This window comes from Rhopalosiphum padi, chromosome 4 (genome assembly GCF_020882245.1).
Source record: "Rhopalosiphum padi isolate XX-2018 chromosome 4, ASM2088224v1, whole genome shotgun sequence".
Taxonomy (NCBI): Eukaryota; Metazoa; Arthropoda; class Insecta; order Hemiptera; family Aphididae; genus Rhopalosiphum; species Rhopalosiphum padi.
Window position 1 is genome coordinate 35,050,682 of NC_083600.1, and position 22,763 is coordinate 35,073,444.

Genomic DNA, 22,763 nt, shown 5'->3' on the forward strand with positions numbered 1-22,763 from the left:
TGATTAAGTGAACGAGATATTAGAAGAGTGATAAACAGTGCTTTAAGCGAAGGAAGCGAAGGATAAATAAGGTAAGGCTGTAGTTGTAATAAGAAAATGATCTATAATTTTATATTTTATTGTTATTAAATATACGAGATAAACCCTTTTATTTTGGAAGGAGTAATTGATAAATTAATATGACATGGTTATTGGTTAGATGATAAGAGTTTTTCAATGGTGTAAGGTGAATAAATTCAACTTGAACCATTCAAGTGCTTGGGATCTCGGATGCTAGGTGCAATAGAATTATGGTTTTGAGGTATTTTCATTAAAAGTATTTTGTGAGACTAACAGATGCCATTAAGATTAAATGATTGATTGTATTAAGCAGTTGTAAGACCAGTCATGGTATTACATGAGGGTAGATAGGATTTACATTCTATACGTTATATATTATTCTCAAATAGTAGACAGTTTATTTGAAAAACTCAATGTACATTGACTCTGCGTACTTTGTGTACACAAAATAAAATAAATGACCCCCAGAATCAATCCTAAACCAAATAAATCCATGACATAAAATATGATATTATTATAAAAATATAAACGCACATTTTATTTTTATTTTATTAATTATAATCATACATAAATCAACATCAATATAATTAATGTTTTCAATTTGTTCAATGTTTATTTTGTAACACTACGATAAAACTGTGCAAAACATCGCGGCGCACGTCTGCAACGTAAACTACACGAACGCGCGTTTAAAGCCCTAGAAACTCTCTAGTTATGACGGGAAATTTCTAGCTATACATGGCAAATTACGATTTTTTATTTCATATAATATTTATTTTACAGGCATGTTATTTGTGTCTAATTTAGGTTTTATAATTGTATACCATATTTATTAAGACACAAACCACAGCAGTCTACAATGTTGAAAGTAGAACGTTTGAAAACTAACCACAGTATAAAAATAAAACGTATGTAAATAATAGATAATAATATAAATGGCACCTGTGTAAATTAGATTGTACATTTTTAAATGCTCGTTAATTGCTTCGAAATTAAAATATACAAATAAAGCCTACGCGTGGCCATACATATAGGTAGGTATATCATTAACTTAAACGATTGATAATTGGTCAATTCACAGTAATAACAGAGCAAAACAGATTCTTCTGAACGTATAATTTGCCATATTATGCGTATACAATCATACATCATATTATGCGGGTATGGCATTTGTACAAAACAACAATAGGTGTAGGTAAGAAATTAAAAAATTAAATTTTAAATGCGCGTCACAATGGTGTATTTCGGACGTTTAGGCCAATCTCGCATGACGTGGAACGTATCATGTTAATTGTAATACGCCGAATATCAAATTAATTGTTATGAACGTGTACAATGTTCACTTACAGACATTGTGTCTTATGATTTTATGAATATTATATACCACCTACTGTCCACTGACTGCTCTGTTGTACTCGTATTCGTGTTTTTTTTGTTTTAGATCCATGCACGCCGTATGGCGTATGTCTAACCCAGTTTAGGTACACATTACGCACACATTGCAGTGTACAATGTACCTACGTTTATAGGCATTTAATATTTATAATTATAATTGTGTTGACCTGTTTTCACTAGAACCAGTAGAAACCGATAAAAACGGATTTCGTTGTTTTATCGTAGTCTACAGATTAAAAAATGATGCATTCTTTTTTGATTTAGTTTAAACAAATAATAATGGACCGTTTTCCCCCGACAGCTGTAAAATGTAAAAATATCAATATTGTATATTATTGTATGGTAATAACACTAATAACTAATATACATAGGTATACTATTAATTGTACTAATAAGTACTAAAATTTCAAAACTTTTATTGCCAAACAATACTCAATCAATAATAGTAATTTTAGATTTTAAATGTCATTGAATCAGCAATAAGTAGGTAGTTTAGTAGTTATTGAAAACCTAGCTTGTATAATATAATATAATATATATAATAATATATGATTGGAAATATTAAAATAAATGTGGAAAGCCAAACTTGTATTACTAATATTTAAGTTATTAATAATTACAGTGTGTAACTGTATAAGAAAATACAATCTGTTCATAGAATTAAAAATTGATTTCAAAAATCATCGTTTATAAATACGATAGTATAACACAAGTACTTTACTGTAGGTATACATAGAAAACAATAATTTTATAACTCAATACAAATAACATAGGCTATTTTTACTTAAAAGGGTATTATTTATAAATGTTTAATAATTATTAAGAATTAAGATGCACCATATAGGTAGGCAACACTGGGCATTATCGAGTTAGAAGTTAAAAACTTAAAATCAAGTTCAACGTTAAGTTAATTAACTCGTTAGTTTTTTTTTCAAATTTACTTTTAAGTTACTTTTTTTTAAGATTAACATGTTAACTTCAAGTAAATTTTATACAAAAGTATCTAAATTAAGAGTCGAGTATAAGTTCATAATTTTAGGATTTATTTTAGACAAGTAGGGTTTTTAATTGCCATAGTTGGTACTTTCATGAATCATTTTGAATTTCCCCAGTAATTTTCTTCTTGAGTGTAAGAAAAACTATCTAATAAACCATATTATGTGTGGAATTTTTTATTCTTGCAAATTAGAAAATTTTACTTTAAGCTAAATTAGTTACTTTTTGTTCAAAGTTATTTTTTCACTTAACTTTAGTATTTTAAAATAACTTAACTAACAATTAATTGATACAAAAAGTAGCAGATAACTTATTCGTAACTATATTTGACAGATAATCTTATTCGGACATTGAAAAACTGATTATTATCAATTTGTTTTTTATCTGTCGAATAACTTTTGTTATTCGACGAATAAATTCAATTGAAAAACCGGACCTTAACGAGTTAAAAAAATCATTGACTTGCCCAGCCTTGTAGGAAGGTATATTATAGACAGTATTAGTGTTGAGCGTAAAATTAACAACCACAAATTATATTATTATACTTGTTTGTATATTTTTAATTTACATTTTTTTAAAAATAAAGTCATTTAGCAAATATTTTAGTTTCAAAAAAGAGAAAATACATGTTTCTTTTATATTAATATTCATTGTATAACATAATTAATAAATATTATAATTGTATAACATTTCACAATTTTTCATATTTTTCATTCAAACTTAAAATTATAATAATTTTTATAGTTTAAAACACACTAATATAATGATTAATTATATAATATAATATATTGTTTGTTTTCGCAAATTCAATCACTCCAAATAACTATATAATAAATTATTAAAAATAAGATAAAACTATTATAGAACACTCTAAAAATAATGGTTGATTAAAATATTAAATAACTTTATCCAAGAAAACTAGGCAAGAATACAATATACTTAAATATATATTCAAAAATATTAAAAGGATAATTTTTCAAAGAATAACTAAAGTAGGTAGTTTTTAAGTTAGCATATAAAAATAATATTTCAAGGTCAAATGTATTGTGTTTTTTAACAAATCGATGATACAAAATAAAAATGGTAATAATATTAATCAAAAACAAAAATGTTCTTGATAATAATCATGAATTATACAGAAATAAAATAGTAATACACAGCCAGCTTGTGTTATTTCATGTTTGTTTTGTTTGAGAATAGGTAAATATATATTTTTGTTTACAAACAGAATACAATAGAAATAAAGGATACAATACTTAACAATATTAATGATGACATTTTTATCTTGAAAAAACCTACTCTTATACATATATATTTATGGGTGTATTTTATTAATAAAATCTCTATAATAGAATATATAATAAAAATAATTCATTAATTCAAAAATATATAAATATATACAATAAAATATATATATTATATATATGATTATTACGAGTTTATCCAGATCGATCCAAGGACACTCATAGTTTAATTGCTTATCAAGTTTATTAATATTTGTTTTAGAGATGAATGTTTCAATCAACATTCACTCTTGTCTAAATTAATTATGTTCATCGCGATACTTATCATTTTAAGCACCCCACCTAAAATTACTGTTATATACTTCGTAATGAGATCGATCACAAATTAAATTTCTCTTAAACTTTGGCTTTTGTAAAAGATTTGAATCCAAATTATGCTCCCCTTAATAAAAATGTTATAGAGATCAAAAAAAAAAAAAACAAAACAAAATTATACAATAAAAAAAAATTAAGTCTATCAATTTTAGTTTGAACACATCTGAATTATTAAATTCTTAATTCATGTTAAGAGATTAAGACTTATTATTCTTTTTTTCTTACTTTTTTACATATTTTTATTTCCAGAACAATTTGAGCCTTATATTTAAAAAGCTAAATCGAAAAAAAAATTATATTTCTTTAGAAAGATATGTTAATTTGGGACAGGAGATTGTCTTAGAGAGCATTTAGATAATAATAATGAATATAAATAATATAATTATATACAACCGCATGTGACATAATATTTCTTTAGTTCTTTAATATTACCATAATATTATTCTTGAATGATATAATTAAGATAAATACACTAAAATAATCGTGTATATTTATTTATTTTTATTCATATTACAAGTCAAATTAATAATTTGTTTAAAATAGATTTTTTTTTTTTTAATAGACAAAAAACTGTCACATGCGTTTAGTATATATCTTAAAAAATAAATAAATAAATCAAATACAATACAATAAAATAATAATAGTAAATACGAACTCATAGAGCAATTGGTAACTACTTAAAATAACATAACATATTATATAAACAATAAATAAATCAAAGTAATACAACCAAATAAAATAATACAATTACATTCGGGAAACAACGTAGTTTGAGAAGCAAAAGTCTAAGTAAAATAAAATGCTTGTTCTCGAAATTTTATATGTCATTTGAAAATAAATATAAAAATTATTCTGTGCGCATTTAAAATGTAAAAATATTAAGTCTAACCATAACTATATATATAATTTATCATTAAAAATTATTGCTTTTTCTTAGGACATTATCTTGTGGTTTTATTTATTAAAAACTAATACTTTGTCTTTTATAAATTTATAAATATGGCTTTTTGTCTGGTAGATAAATAAAAATTATCATTTTTATAACAGTCATTCACATCAATGCATATGGACTTATGAATGAATAAAGTACTTTTCCGAGGAACTTTTTCCCAAGTACTGAAACATTACAAAATTTTAAGTATTAAGTCGTAGGTATAAGATACCTCAATGTACTTATGTATGATTTATAACTTGGTAGAACAATAATAATAATTATTATTATGATTATTATATACCTAGGTATATTTTTATAACTTATTTTACTAAATATTAAATAGAAATTTGTTTGTACATAAAACGGGATACAAACCTCGATGAAAGTTGATATAGAAAAAAAAAATTATAAACCCTACCGTGTCTTAGCGTTTGATAAAAATATAAAATAAAAAAACATAATAATAATAAATAAATAAAATAAAAGGAAAAACATTTTAATTTTGGCAGTTAGCGTAAATTGGTGCAGATTGTCGGCATCGGCAGTACCCGGTGTATCGTTTTCATTACGCCAATTGTGCGTTTTCAAGGGACCCGACAAATCTGGTGCACGCTTTCTTCCATTTGCATTGCGTGCACCACTTCTCTCGGTGTTCCATGCCGTATACCTTCCGACACTTTTTCGTTTCACCGCGCGCTTTTCTCATAGGACTACTCGGGAACCTTGGTCCACCCAAATTCTGATACATCATTTTGATCTGTTTCTGAGGGAGAAAAATATATAAAGATTAAAACATTAAACTACCATGTATAATATTATATTATGATACATAATACAAATATACATATTGGTGATATAAATTTACCGTAAGACATTCATTATTTCAGAAAAAACTAACGTTTTAAAAAATATTTCTTTCACGTAATTTTTAACGTCATCACAAAACAACATTTTTTACTACTTTTTATCGTTATTACTTTTATTTTTTAATGACAACAAGTAACAACATACATTTTTTATTCCATATTCCAAATTTTCGACGTATAAAAATAGGATATTAGACAAGTACCTTGTTTTAAACAAGTTGTTTATTATAAATTGATGATTAATTATATTCTACTTCGGAATATGAAATGAAATTTAATGCTGTTATTCAAGAGAGTAAAAAACTTAAAAAAATATAATTTTTTCCCAAAAGTATTGTACTATTGTTTTGTAACCACTTGAAATTATGTAATATTTTCATAAATGATAGTGATTTCTGTAATAATGAGTTTATTACGTTAGGTCGATCACCACGTATATAAAATAACTAATAACTATCAGTACTCGCAAAATCAAAACATTTTATGAAATAAATGTAGTTTTAAAGCTGGAAACAATTGTGTTGGTGTAATTAGAATTTAACGGGAATCTTAATTGTAATAATTATTGTGGTCACAAAATCATTCAAGGTTTAATTTTTTCATACCAAACTTTTTTATAGTATAAAAATTAAATGTGATGTGAAAATTTCACACTTCTAAATAAACATTATAAGTTCATTATAATTGATAAAAAAAAAATACAATGAATTTGGTTAAATGTTATCACAACAAGTGTGAAACTATAAATAAAGATTATAGTTATTGTTGACACTAAAAAAAAATGAAAAAAAAATGTACATGACCAAAAATTTGATTGCATTGTGGTTTTTAACGACTTTATATGAATACATTAAAAGAAAGAAGTTTAATTTTTCAAAGTTTTTTTAACTAATATTTCTCCCCCGAATCATCGTACATTACGCACCTGTCCGTTAAGAGATGCGAACGGCCAGTTGACAGCGTTGTTTCCAGGCGTGCTGGGTATGTTCATCGGACAAGCGCTCCCCGGACGAGGTATGATCAGCGTTTTCTGGTATTCAGGATCTATATTTAACGATGATAAACCAAAAACAAAACAAAAATGACGGTTAATAACTTTTCGCAAACCAAACAGCGCACACGCGATAATTTAGTAATAATACGAATCGTACAAATAATGATCATCTTATTGGGCGCGCATCCTTTACCTTCGTGCGGTGGACGGGCCATATCCCGGTGCGACAGCGTGGGCGGCGATGAAGCCGCGCCAAGTTCTACTTCCGTGTAATAGAATTCCTCTTCGTGGTCGTCGATCGAATCATTCGTGCAATCGTCAGAAAGAGATTTGTCAAGCCTCGGCCTGAAAAATTCGTACCAGAAAAAAACACACACATTAATTTATTAAAACAAAACGATCGATATATTTTATAAATTGATAACACACAAAACAAAAAAAATGTACAGTAACCTCCAACCCCCGGCTACGTCATCGGCAATCCCGAGGTCAATATTTGAATTAAATTAATATGCACAACGATAATATTAGATATATATTATATATATATTATTATTTTAATTTTTTACTCCGCAGCACCCTCGTTTATTGTTTAAAAACGAGGACGCCGGCAGTTGTATATTGCAATAATAATTTAATAATAATATCCAACACTTACGTCTCGCGCATGCTAATATAGTTGCAGTTGCAATATAATTATAGCAGCTGCATACATACATAAAAAATAGTATATTATTAATAATTGCACTATTTGCTGCACACGCTTACCCAAGGTGATTCTGGCGGACGTGTAATTCGATGGAAGCCACAGTGGTGGTGATCATAACGCATCCGGGCCAAGTGCATTGAAAAACTGTGCGGCAATCCGACTGCAACATAAACATAAGAAAAGTTCGATTATACTATTATAAAATTATTATTTTTATTATATTCATTCGTCCAACGTTCTACATAACAAAGAGAGTAACAAAAGTTGGTAACGAATAAAATTCAGCGAGAATAACGAAGACAATAATTATTATTACACGTACAATTATTATACTTAATAAACGGACAATGCTATTATAAGTTATGACATTTAGTACAAACAAAATATTTCTAGGTCATTTAAGAGATTAAATTGTTCTCTGATGTATTTATAATAATTAATAAGTAATGAGAGCATATCCGTTGGTATTCATTATATTATTTTCTAAACCGAAAAAATAATCACGACAGTTAAAAGCAGAAATATATAACAATACGGCTGTTACAATTTAATATATTACAACCGTCGCAAGCAAACCATAATATGAAATTAGGATCAAATAATATTAATACATAACTTGATCGAAAGATGTTATTGATTTATACTTGATTTAATCGTAGATATTAATTTATTGTGACAAGTGACAACGATATATAATAGGGTGACCTAATGCGACACGTCTATACAACGGAATTGTCCCGTTTTAATCCAGTTATCTCCATACTATTTTATATGCATAAAAGAAAAAATCTGTACACAAACAAATACAACGAGCGTCGAGTACCGATTAACAAATTTCAGCAATAAACAGTATAAACGTCGTATTGGTGTATACAATAGAGTAATTCAAAACCCTCACGACCGTCACTGTTTCCAACAACTCGTTTAACATGTAAAAGTTGTCTCAAAAATATTTAACAATTTAAGGAGCAGTATTTTTTTAAAGTAAAGACAAAATTTAGTTCCATATTTTTTAAATGGTCACCCTAATAGTAATACAGTAAAATCCCGTTACAACGAACTTCAGGGGACCGAATTTTTTTTTCGTTATAACGCAAATTTCGTTGTAACGAAAATTCGAATAAGCTCTTTATAAGCCCTGTTTTTCGGCAGGGGACTTCTATGACTTTCGTTATAACGGGATTTTTCGTTGTAACGGGAATTTACTGTATTAATTTTAATAATATTATATTACCTATTAACATGTTGATGTTGTTTACCTATTGTTTGCATGAATAATATTATATAGTTTATACATTTGTATGATTATTATTTAAATATGTATATATCATACTAAAAAGTAAAAAGTAAAAATAATATCAAATTAATGATAAAAAAAATGTATTTTTGCTGGCCGGGATATATATATATATTTTATGAACACCATTAACAACGGTTAACAATGTATATTATATAGACGCATACATTAAAGTTGTTCTGTGGTCCGCATGCAAGTACACCAACATTGCACTAGTGTACAAAATAATATTTCTGCAGTTAAATCATCGTGCGTCACAATGCAAGTGGGCAGTGGCTAACTGTTGTATTTTCGGAATAGCAATAACAAGAGCGGACAAAATTTAATAATAAAACGGAGATAATTTTCGGTAGGTAATTAGATACATTTATGAAACACGTGAATTTTTATTTTTATTATTGTTATTAAGATTTATTTTTTTGATATTGAACAATTCATAAACAATTATTTTACATTCAGTGCAAGTTGTTATATTTTAATATTTCTAATTGATCTAAACCTAAAGGAAAACAAATTGTTAGTGCGTTTAAACACAACTCTCCCTATAATACGTCATATGTTATACACGTATATGTATTTAGACCTATACAGTACATACAAGACTCAGAAGTCGTTTAGATAATTTATTCGAAACGTAAATGTATGAACATTTTATTTATATATTAATATAACTCGTCAATGGAACGCGTCGTTATAACATTTGACATTTGACGGTCACGAACAAATTATGGCATTTAGAAGCAACAATACTCTGCATCACTGCTTATAATACAAGACAGTACATTTCTGTTTAAATAATTAAAACAAAAATAGGAAGATGAAATTATATGATTATATATTTAAACGATGGTCGCTGTTATTTTTGGGCTATGCTGATATGGAACAATCGATGATGACGATGACATATAAATATCATCCGGCAGCCTTTACTAAAAGGCCAATTGCGCGATAAATATAATCTAAAATACTTGGACAAGAATCAATAATAATCGGTGTACCGCTTCGTGAGAACCATTTTCAGTGCCAATGTATCATGATTTAAAATATCATAAATGCATTAAGGTCATTACCGAGAAGTGCCTACGCCAGTAGGTATATATATAACAATAATAAGTCGGTTTAAGACGACTCGACGAAGAACTGGGTTAAAAACGTAGTAAAATATAATATTATAATAAATAGTATATCGCAGAATGCATCATCGTGATAATACTATATAACAAGACGATAATTATATGTGTGCACCGTGAATATGAACTGGAAACGTTTCACGCAAGCACGCGTGGCACCGCAGTAGCGGTCAAGTACGCCCGCGGAGGGGGAGGGGGTCGACAGTGGTCGGCAGCTGCAGTGAGTGTGTTTCGTAATAACGCGCATATAGGTATGATATATTATAATAAATGTATAATAACAATATGATAATATATATGGTGGTCCGCGCGGGTTGCGATAGACACGGCGATGACGTGACGAAAAAGTAAGTATATTTGCGCACGACAATGGTGAATCCGCGAGGCCGATGAGAAGGGACGCCGAAATGAGGCCGGTGCAGCGGATGAAACCGCGTGTGTGTGTATATGTACGTCGAAATGGGTCAGGTCGCGAGCGGGGCCGCCGCGCGCGCGTATATGTTATCTGCTGGGAATGGTCCGGGGAAAAATGAGGTCAGTAGGCACGGTTTTCTGGCGCGCTGGGAACGACGACGACGGCGATGACGAATAAAATTGGATCGATGAGCGCGCGCGATGGCGGTGATGACTGTGACGGGACGGAGCCGAGGAACGCGGTACCCACGTGTCGGTTAGCGCGCGCGTGCACGCCGGCTCGCCGCCGCCGCCGCCGTTGTCACAAGCACACACGCGCGCACACATACCGATCGCGGTATATAATATGATATTACACCGACACTCGTGTGTGTGTGTGTGTGTGTGTGTGCGGCCGGAAAGCTGACTTTAGCGCGCGCCAACCATCGGCGGGCTGAGCGCCCCCGCGACAACAAACCGCGGGCGCCGCCGCTGCATCGCCGTCCTTTGTTGCCGTATCGATCTTAGGCCGGCCGGATCGGCGTCGGCGGCGAGTGGAATCGCATCGCGTGCGCGGTGTACACAACAAAGCCGCTCTCCGCCACCCAATCCCCGTCGCTCACGCCAATATATATAGAACTTACCCCGCCACACGACGAAAGTGTAGTACCGGAGCTCCGGTGGTGCGGGTGGTGGCCGCGGTGATGCGTACAACCCCCCCAACACTCACCGTGACTTTTGTAATCGGGTCAAATGATTAACCCGGTTAACGGAGCGGCCGGGTGCCTGGAAAAACAAACCGAGCGCACCGCCGACAAAGTTTTCCTTTTCCTGTTTGCGCGGCGCGTTCAATTATTATGTCACGCCGAAATATATTTAAAAATAAAATACGGAACGCGACAATAATAATAACCGTCGTGACACGAGATTACTCGTATAAAAATAATATAATATAATAAAATATAATACGACGATCGTTTACACGAATACATAAATAATATTATGTGTGTATAGCAGTACGTTTTCTACGATGTATTCTCCGCCACAACAACAATAATAATAATAATAAAATATTTCGACAGTCCGGGCCGCGCGATTCAAAACTGGGTCAGCTCGACCCAATTCCAGCGACCGGCAGAGGTTTACAACGCAAACAAACACACATTCGCGCACCCGAGCGAAGAGACCTAGTTTCGCGTCCCCCACCACCATCGACCGGGCCCACCGGTCCGTTGTACACGACACGGGTTTGGCGAATCGGCTGCGGTGGGACGCACCCTCCCACCATAAGTCGTCTATCAATTACTACCGTATCCGCCGTCTGTTGTAAATTATCGTTATATACACTTAAACTTATTAATAATGTAATACAACGTTTGGTTATTGCGCGCACGAGAGAGAGAGAGAGAGAGAGCAAAACGATGCAGCGGAGTGTGCATAATTATTATTATTACTTCGGACTGCGGATGCGGTTCCGCGATGCGCGATGGAGCGCGCAATACGCGGACAAATGCGATGTCGATGTGTATTATATTATTTTGTGTGTATGGGATGGATTAATGTTTATAATTTTATTTATCTACCGCGTTTCGATCGTTAGACGCGAACAAAAAAAGATTATTAATAATAGGTAATAACCATATTTAAACGGAAGCTTGACGCGAAATCATCAATCGCCATCGTTTCGGTCGATGCTTACATATTAAATAATATATACGTACGATTACACACACCGCACCGTGTGGGTATATACATTACATAAATCGAAATCACTATATATTACAAGTGCGAAAATAAATAAGTATAATATATCATTATTGTACAGAGGAACTCCGGCCAAGGTGCGCGTGGGGGTCAAGGTGGCACGGAAATAGGCTAGCTCGAAATAGCAGCAGTAAGGAAAACAGTTTTCATATAATAATAATATATATTATTATAATTATCGTCGGTCGGGAAAGACGATTTATTTTTTGCACAGCGTATATAACAAAACTGCGTTTGCGTAATGCAATAAGTACGTACCGACAACGAGATCGCTGCCAACATTATTCATCCGTCCCCACCTTCGCGACAAATAGACACGCGCAAACACAACTGAAATTTTGTACACGGCAAAACACGGTCTGCGAAACATTTTTAAGGTTTTATCTGACATCCAGAGAGCTACCGATATTATTATGCAATAATTCTCCCAAGATCCGTCCAAATCATTATTATTATTATTATTATTATTATTATTATATATTATTATGTATCTGCCATACGTCGTATAATATATTATATATTTAATTTTCCACAAACGAATTGACTTTTTAAGAGGATTATCATTAAATTATGTAACACTAAATTATTATTGACAGTATGTTGATGCTCTCGTCACCATTTGGCATGACACCCAACACAGTGTGTAATAATAATCGCGTTAATACAAGTGAAAATGTGGTCGGGTATAGGTACATTTTGAACAATAGACAAATATTATTTTCAACAATACTTTAAACCACCATTTTTTTTTTCGTTTTTTTCTCCCATTATATACTAATATACTATTATAAGTGTCTATTTTCTTTTATCATCCCAAGTTTAGTTGAATTAATAATTAAACCATGCGACGCTCACCGCTATTACAAATTATAATCTCACTTTGGTTAGAGTAGCATACACAAACGGCCCGGGAAATCATTTTTTAACCGGCCGCTGCTCTCATTATTATTATCATTTTACATACACAAAGGCCCCCGCACTGCTTAGATATCCTGGTGTCCCGGTGGCCTACTCAAACCCTGCTTGTCACCTACCATCATAAACATTGAGGTCGACCAAGTTTATGTTGACCATTTTACAACGCCGGAAATATAAGCCTTATATTTTATCCATTTATTTTTAACGACCTGATCATACCGTTCGATTTGTGAAAAGTATGCGCACACATCATAATAATCATGTAGTTTTAATTTTTTTCACTTCATGAACCGTATATATTTTGAAGCATTTTTCATGATTTCAAATATTGAAATATTTTATATATTTTATAAGTTATTATTATATATTTTTACAACGGACGCGTTGCATGAAGAGAATGTCTTGCACATAATTGTGTATATATGAATTATATAGGAGTATAAGTAGAGAGAGGAGAATTAAGTAACTTTCACTTTCGATTCGAAAGGTTGGAATGACAACTGCACGTAGCATTGTTCATGGTAAACACTGAACTAAAAGCCGTGGTATAGACGACGACGACGTTGGAAACGTGACCGAACAAATTTAGTAAAAACGTTGTAATACATCCGAATTTATTTACCTTCGCATACACTAATGTCTACATTACTATATTTATTAGATAAAAAACACCAATGACGAAAATCACGACGAAAAATCGATTTAGCTGCTTCCGAATAGACCTATACTATAATGTATTGTGTGCGTGTGTTTGTTGTGTGCAGTATAATGTTCGATCGAAAACGCAACGGTCGCCCACGTTCCATAACCGCCACCCATCAATGTATTATACTGCCACTTGGCCTACCCTACGACCTACACGAATCCCTACTTACTCAAAGTAGTTATTCAAAGAATATCGTCGACATTCCACTTACAGTTATCAAAACATTTTTTACAGAAAATAATTACACGGCGGCTTAGTTTGATTTCGATATACATTTCTATAACGTTGTTCAAAAACATTAAAATATGTGCGTATATTAACATTATTCGTTGATACACACATACACACACACGTATAGTAACATGCGCGTCATATACTTGTACGTCATAAATAGAAATTTTATAACAGGGTTACGAACCTTTGCGAGTCAACAATCAAAACCATTATATTATTCCAGTCGTCGTCGACGCCGCCGCCGATGTTCTACACAGGGTCAAGGTTCATCGATCGGAAAAATCTAGCATTAGCACGCACAATGGACTTTGTAAACTCCTCCCTCTCACTCATCATCAAACCCAGTTTAAAGTTTATACTCTAAATAACCGTGTATCAAATAAAATTTGTATAAATTCATAAGAATAAATAAAAATAAAATAAAAATCGTACATTAATTTGGAGTTGTCAGGTACATGCGTATAATTTTATTTTATTATTATGAAAGCACACACTCAATTTATCAGGATAAGCATTCTGCATTATTATTATCATCAGATTTTACTATTATTAGACGGCTTCAGGATGTTTACGACCTATTTTTACTCTTTTCGACCAATTTCCATACAATTCATATTATGCTAATCAATGCAAAATAATATGAATTATATGAAGTAGTAAGTGCCACTGTACTCGTATAATATAATTGTCCTCAAATTCAGAATAATATTTCAGTGTTTCGTATATTTGTAATTCATATTATATTATTATATTGCCGGATTTTTTAAGCAAAATCGTATCGTTTATGACTTATACCTATACACGCTCACTGCGCAACCAATTCCAGAAGTCAGTGAATTATAAGCATAAAGAAGCAGCTGTAGAAGAAGTGTTGTAACGGTGGTTTTTTTCACGATGTACCACTCCTCCAAAACCATGGCCTCTGCCAGCGTGCAGTTGGATGACATTGGCCCGAGGTCATTACCCCACAAACGAAACACGGTATAATAATATTATAACATAATAATAATACGCAGTATACAGTATAATAAACTCGAAATGTAAACACGAACGAGTGATCGAGAGTGAAGACTGAAGAGAAAGAAAAGGCGGGGAATGACACGCCAGAGAAGAGGTAAAACGTAAGATGTTATTAATAATAACATTGTCGTACAGATTTTAAGGTAATAAATATATTATACTAATATAGTAATAAAGACTATAAGAGTCGTATCTAAATTGTATAATACAAAAAATAAAACGCACGTTCGAGAGAGATAAGACGAACAATAGTTATTACTTATTAATATTAATAATATATAACATATATATATAATAATTTGTATATTATGCCAAACAATAATTACGCACGAGTGGCATGGTGCTGTATGTGTGCGTGCGCGCGTGTGTATGTGTACACACGTTTCGGTGTGGATAGGTCGTCGTTTTAAACATTTTAATTGGTGTAATTCTATATCGTATGTTAAAACAGTTAATCGTTATCTCTAGCGAATATAATATTATAATAATAACTACACAATATATATATCACTATCATATTATGGCATATACGAAAACATTTTCTGTTATTATTATTTATTGATTAACCTCCATCGAAATACCTACGCAAAAACACAGTATATAATATTCTAATACCTATACATAATTATACACCTCGCGTACAACACAAAACTGTTATCAACCATCGCAGTAATTTGTCGCATACAGTATATTATTTGTACACAAAAGAAATGCATAACTTATGCAACTATATAATACAATAACGGTTTTTTTTACTTGTTCGAGAATTTTTATTATTATTATTATTATTTTTACGACTGCCAAACGAACCAAGCCACCAAACGACAAAATGTTGCAGATTTCTATTAGTCAATACACGATTTCTAAAGGTAGGTCGTAACGACCTACCTAGGACTTTACACCAATAATAATGAGCAATTAATATTTAAAAATCACACGAAAATGAACGAGTATTTAATCTGTACGCAATCGAGTACAAAATTAACAAGATCGTTTACAAGGACAGAAATTAAATTGCATAAGACTTTTTTCCGCATAGTATTTATAAGCTGTATTTATAAGCTGTTGACGATAATGCGTGAACAAAAAGGTACCTATTGAATATATATTTATTGTTGTTTCAAATTGTTTACAATTTTATTCTGGATAATTATAGTACGAACTAAAAGTAAAAAACAAAACACTTTATGCAAAATGGTTTTTATTAAATTTATTATGTAATCTTTTTTCATAAAAGTTTATTAATAATATCGGCCAACGATAACCTTTTTCCAACTTCTAGTGAACTGCTCGGTGTATTTAGCTTTTTCACAGCCGGCTTGTGTTTTATATTAAGTACTTCTATAATGAGAATTTTTTTTCAATGTCATTAGGCCATCAGTATAATATACTCACGCGACATTATAATTGCATAAAATAATAAAAACGGTAGCTGTCTAATATTATGTGAGCACAGACGAACGACGGCGAGACAGAGAAAAATACTAAAAATATAAACGTAGGAGTGAGAGGCAATATAAATATATTATTTATATAATATATAAAAAACAATTTAGAATAAATCCTGGCCGAAATATTAAAATAATGTTGCAATCAACTATAGTGCGTCTATAGAGTTTAGATTCAAATTCGTGAAAGTTGTGACACGTCATACAACGCCATCAATAGACTGAAAAACATACATATCGTCATATACTCATATAGATCGGCCTTGTGGTGATTTAAGCGATAATGGTCAATAAACTGCATCAGGTTTTCGAATACCGTTCCAACCACATAATTGTGTAACAATATTGTTATTTAGTAAAACAATAGTTAAACTTTGATAATAATATTATAAGAACGAAATTGTCTCTGCTCTTAATCGTATTTTCTTTGTTCATATTCATTATCGAGACACATAAATATTTTATTTTATCATCTTTAATCGATAAATTATAACAGTTCTCCGCGTACTTCTATATACTATCAATATGTATATACAAAATATTATGTAGTGTAAATAAATCACTAATCAGTGTAGTTAAGCACATGCTAACATCAACACATCATTATTATCATCTTAAATAAACCGATAGCAATATGTGGAATACACAGTGTAACAATAATACGACTAAATGAGTGTACAAGAGAACGTTTATACAAGATTCAGAATGAACATTGTTTGTAGAGTAACTCGGTCGGACGTGTTGCCGGAATTGATATAGTTAATAAACTAATATTCTAAACATACAAACATTAAACAGGCGGGTTATTTATAAACACATGGTCGTATAATAGCAGTAACTCGGATCATTTAACCAATGACAAAAAAAAAATACATATAAACGTGCCAAAAACAATACTGATTTCCTGATGCGTTTTGATTCTTTTTCGACTTCTGTGACAGCTCAGTACTGTCCGTTGGCAATAGATAGAAAAGATTGCCGAAGCCGGGCCTCGAAAATATTTCGATTTTCGATCGAATTATTATGACACCAACAAATGTACGCGCGTGGAGGATGATAAGTAGGGGTCGATTACTTAACTGAAATTACACGAATTTATACATTACAATGGAACGATAAAATCTTTTCGTCGTCGACAAAAAGTGACTTGGAGCAAACCGCGTTTTGAAGAATGGATAAAAAAAAAACACGTCTATCCCGCGTGGGACCGCCCGCAGACAAAAGGTTTAAACACCAGTTGTTGTATACATAAAACGTCACCGATTTCGGACGACGTACGCCTTCCTCTTATCGGGTGGAAAAAAAACCCTATTCTATACGTTTGTAATTCTACTGCGTCGCAATACGCTCGGAGCGAATCCCTCTTATTTTCGGATTATGTACGTAAACTGTATGCTCTACGACGATGATATGAGAACGCACAACCCGGTGCCGAGCTCCCTTCACACTGCAGCACGTACAATCGATAAGACCCTAAGGAAAACGCAACGCAATAGCACCGTGTGCTGTTCAATGAAAATAAATAATACGATGTATAATATTATATCGTAAAATTATATTGTGTGCAAGTGCAATGTGTGAAATGATAACAATGATACTTTTATGTCAGGTATTATGTGACCCGAAAGACGTGTAAGTGTACCGAAGAAAACGTATATTAACGCGAATTGAATTTGGAGAAGAAAAAAATATTACACCTGCAGAGGTGGACGGAAATCGTATATACGTGAAATTAGGACCGGCGACGGGGGAAAGGTTACTGAGAAAACGACGGCAGGCCGACGCGCATACAGAAATCAGAAATACGACGCCGAGAGAACCCAACAAACGACCGCGACGAGTGCCTAAGCCGCGCTCGACCGTCCGTCGGACGGGTTCGTAGGAAGACACAATAATAACATAATATTATATAAATATCGCGTCGTGTGTGTCGGCGGCGACAGGGGTGCGCTCGAGAGTGCGTTACACCCGGGACGTGTGACGTCCTTGAGCAACCGGTGGGAAGAAGAGGTCACCGGACTCTCGTACCGCCGCAGACGGTTCTTACCCCAACGGTACGCGCAAGCGCACGGCGGTCCGACCGTGTAATGACCGGTTAATGGTGGTAGTGCCCCAACGGTCGTCACAACATTCATTACAATAATAATGGACATAATAATTGTTGCGATAATGATTATTGCTACAAACAATAATAATTGTCACAACTACCGACGAGTGTGTACGACGTTCGTGTGCATGACACACGATGTCGTTTCGTGTTATAGTAACTCTCTCTCGATATCGCCCCGTTTATCAAACGTGAGATATTCGCGGTTCGTTTCCGTATTCGAGTCCGACACACGGAAAGACCGTACATAATAATATTATTGATAATGATAGCAATAATAATAATAATAATAATAATAATAATAATAAAAAATAACAATAATACGGTATTATGCGAAACGGATATTATAATAGTATTATTGAGCGTAGATAGATGGTGAAAATAGAATATAAACAACACGCACACGGGGGCGGCGGCGTCAGAGTTCTAGGAGGGGGAGAGAGCGAGTACAGTCATCGGCGGCACGGGGTCGCCGAACCCGACGGTGTATCCCGGTGTTGCATCGGCCTCTCTAGATATTGCGTTCAATCCCTACAACAACGTTTTACGCACACACACGCACGTAGACACACAAGTTCAAGAAACTCCAGAGCCGCCGGCAACGATGGCGACAACGACTGAACGACGACGTCCACGAGGACAGGACACGACTACGACGAGACCGCGAAGAACATTATTTATTATTATTTTTATTATTATTATTATTATTATTATTACACAATATGTAATATACACGCGCATAATATTATTATGTGGATATTTATAGAAGTTGAACGGGCCGACGAAAATAAAATCGTATTCGTTAAAATTATATCTACAAATATTATTGTATATATATACCCGCAGGTATGACATGTGTGTATACGTGGACGAATAAATTGAATATACGACATGACATTACGATTCGAAGAACACTAAGTAAACGGACCATTTAAAAACGATATTAAATCGATTATTGGGTCGTTACGTTTTGCTTTCTACATACGTAATACCTTGTGTATAGGTGCACGACCCTGGGACGTTCACCTTCGCCTTAAAAAAAGTAATTAACACACGTCCGCAAGCCACTAGAGCTGCCGCTCGACCATAGTAGAGCTAAAATCAAATAAATTACGTTCAGACCAAGTAAACTACACTACTGGAAAAATGTATTAAAACGCATGAGGGCTGTATTTTATGCACTTATTCCGCGATTAGAGAGCTATATTTTGTTGGAAAACGATTGACAGGAATGTTTTTTTCTGAACTGAATTTATTTGAGAATTTTTGTTGTTCGAAATCTATTTACCTGGAAACGCATTTAGTTTCAAAAGTATTTACTCAAAAAAGTCAAAAACGTATAGATACGTTTGAAAATAAAACCGTTGGCAAAAACTAATTTGAAATCGTACTTATATAAAGCGTATTTTATCAGAATAGTATTAGCTTAAAAAAGTGTTTACTTGGAAAAGTATTCGCACCGTATACGGTAAACCCATCATAAACATTTCCAACGAAATATTTTCCATGAAAATTAGTTGTAGAGCAAACTCAATTCCGACATAATATATTTATAACGGATTACGATTCCAAACTCCAAAGTGATGTGAATTCAATTAAAATACAATTCCAACAATATATTGTTTCCAGCGTGATTAAAACAATACGGTTCCGATGGTATAATTTTCATGTTTTTTTTTATGGACGGCTCCAGAATCATCATACCTAACCCTCGGTGGCGGGTTTAAGGTTTCAACGAATAGCCACTGTTCGTCGTCGTCGTCGTCGGAGTGTGCAGTTGTAGAAACGATGGATATTCCGTTATAGAATAGCAGTACATACTGCATACACGCGATGATTTTCTTATTATTATTTTTTCAGTCTATTTGAATCATCGCCGGTGTTGTTAACCTCTCGGCGGCGAATTTTACGGTTTCGATAATTCAACCGGGCCGGAACAACGCGTGAGGTGATGGCGGCATCGGCAGTTGCCGGCCACCGCCGGCAATGCGTGGGCATATTGTATGTTTATATTATCATATAATTTATAACGTTCGGTCACTAACAACAACAACAACAACAACAACAACGACGACGACGACGACAAACGACGATTGCGTCACGGCCTATGATCCGGGGTTTTCCGAACGTGATCGGTTCGCCGGAGAGGAGATGCGTTGTTTTTTGCGTCGTAAAATTATGAATTTGGTGCCGGACCCGGTGCACCGGCGGTCGGCCTATGGACGGCGGCGCGTAGAAGGTGACGACGCGGTAGGATGAGCGGCAGGCGCGCGCGCGGGGGACACGTGTTCTTGAGTTGCCGGCCGGCAATGATCGATACCGCGCATACGCAGCAGCACACATCGCGCGAGTCCCGTTATTGTTATCTATCGCTCGTAACATTCGCACGTTACATTTCAAACGTACATTATTAATATTATTACTATTATTGTTATTATCATCATCATCATCATCATCATAATAATAACCATTGGACGTATGTGTGTACCGGTTCGTTTGCTCTTAATACGATTTTGTAATCGGTTTTCGGACGACAGTTTGATGTAAACGATATTTCGCGTTTGCTTTGCTGATTTCAATTTCGACCGCTGTGCTCCCCCTATTTTGAAATTGGCGGCAGTTTGACAGCGTTTCCGCCGTACAGCGATTTTGTTGTTGTTGTTGTTGTATCCCGAACAGAGAGAGAGAGAGAAAACGCCATTTTTCCTTTGTCACAACAAGTGTGAGTGCGCGCGCGCGAACGCTATTCCGCTCGCTCGCTCGCTCGCTCGGCCGCTTATACTTTATGGCCGCGTTGTTATGGTATTGCGACGCGGACCAGCGCGCACGCCCCGCGCTATCCACCCTCTTGTACACACGTGCTGGTCTTCGCTCCACGTGCACCGCCGACGGAACAAAGAACATTCCCGGGCGTGCGCAAAAGGGGCCCCTTATTATTCCTCCGTCGTGTCACCTCCGCCTCGCCGCCATAATACGACCACTCGTTTCCTCCTTCTCCTCCACAGCTGGTATAAATTGAACAGCAGTGACAAAGAGAGAGAGGAGACGCCATCGCGGTAATAACAGTAGAAGTAATGGTTAATATACCAGTGCCGAACATCGGCCGAGTAGGGGGACAGGGCGACGACAACGTCCGTGGGCCACGTACGAGGGAAATGCATTGCGAGAAATTTCGCACGGATGACGCGCGCTACGGACGCGGCACGTGTCGCGCATTTCATTGCACTTTTTTACGCCAAGGCCGTTTTGGCGTCCTTTGTTAGAGCGAGGCGCGACCGGTTCTCCAACATATAATATTGTTGCTGTTGTTCGCAAATCCAATGCGATAGCTAGCAAACAGGATATAATGATATTGTACTGCCAGCGACTATATATACAACAAATTCCAGCGCGGTAAATAATAAACAAGAGTGTTCACATTACAACGCTACCATCATCGAAGAATCGAATTTGTTAAAAAACAATATTGTTAAGTGTATACACTATATGATATGTTATAATATGTAATGGCACAGTAGTTGGAACGCAATTTTCGACCTAGTTATTATAGCGAAATATCGCTTAGCGGGATAACAGTTCCCACACGTATATGTGCAATGAAACGAATCAAACTTTTGGACTTAAGACACACCGCAAAAATTATCACTGTTGTAGTGCCATAATCGCGGTGTGGCAGTTGATGCGTGCAGTTTTTTAGATATAGAATCGACAACCAGTATAGATTTATAATAGAAAAAGCGTGTAAAACGACCGACGACAATCGGAATTTTTGGTTGACCACTTGTTCCCGTTACGAAACCACTAAAATACAATGTTTCGAAGGTCGACAAAATTTTTTTCTATGCAACGAATTTTTTTTTTTTTTTTGATACTATTATATATTAGATTATTATATTTAGTTAAAATTAGAAGGGCAAGGATTATAAATACGTACTACAAGCGTATCAATATAAAATAAAATAACAATAATAAAGGCGTAATGCGCACGTGCACCTCCGCTAGTGCAGTTGCGAAAATTGCAAGGCCAAAGTTGCAACAAAAAGAAAAAAAATTACATGGAACCGACATGTCCAAGGACTTTATGACACACGTTGCAGCATGCAATCTGACACTCCAGTATCCCCTTCACCACCACTTCATTGTCAGTCGGTGCACACACGCTCACAATAAATT

The 22,763-nt window shown here is 33.9% G+C and overlaps 1 protein-coding gene across 4 annotated transcripts in view; it reads right to left on the reverse strand.

The window, feature by feature from the left end:
• Positions 1-3,495: 3,495 nt before the first annotated feature.
• LOC132928640 (zinc finger protein 395-like) overlaps positions 3,496-22,763 on the reverse strand; it is a 34,357-nt gene continuing 15,089 nt past the window's right edge. Inside the window, exons 5-8 of one of the 4 annotated variants that reach the window (XM_060993449.1) lie at positions 7,633-7,733; positions 7,058-7,209; positions 6,796-6,914; positions 3,496-5,761 (exon numbers count right to left, since the gene is read on the reverse strand). In XM_060993449.1, coding sequence (XP_060849432.1) covers positions 5,570-5,761; positions 6,796-6,914; positions 7,058-7,209; positions 7,633-7,733 — 564 coding nt within the window. In that variant the 3' untranslated portion in view covers positions 3,496-5,569. Of the gene's footprint in view, positions 5,768-6,795; positions 6,915-7,021; positions 7,210-7,632; positions 7,734-22,763 lie in introns of all 4 variants that reach the window. The other 3 variants (XM_060993448.1, XM_060993446.1, XM_060993445.1) reach the window with 3 other exon arrangements.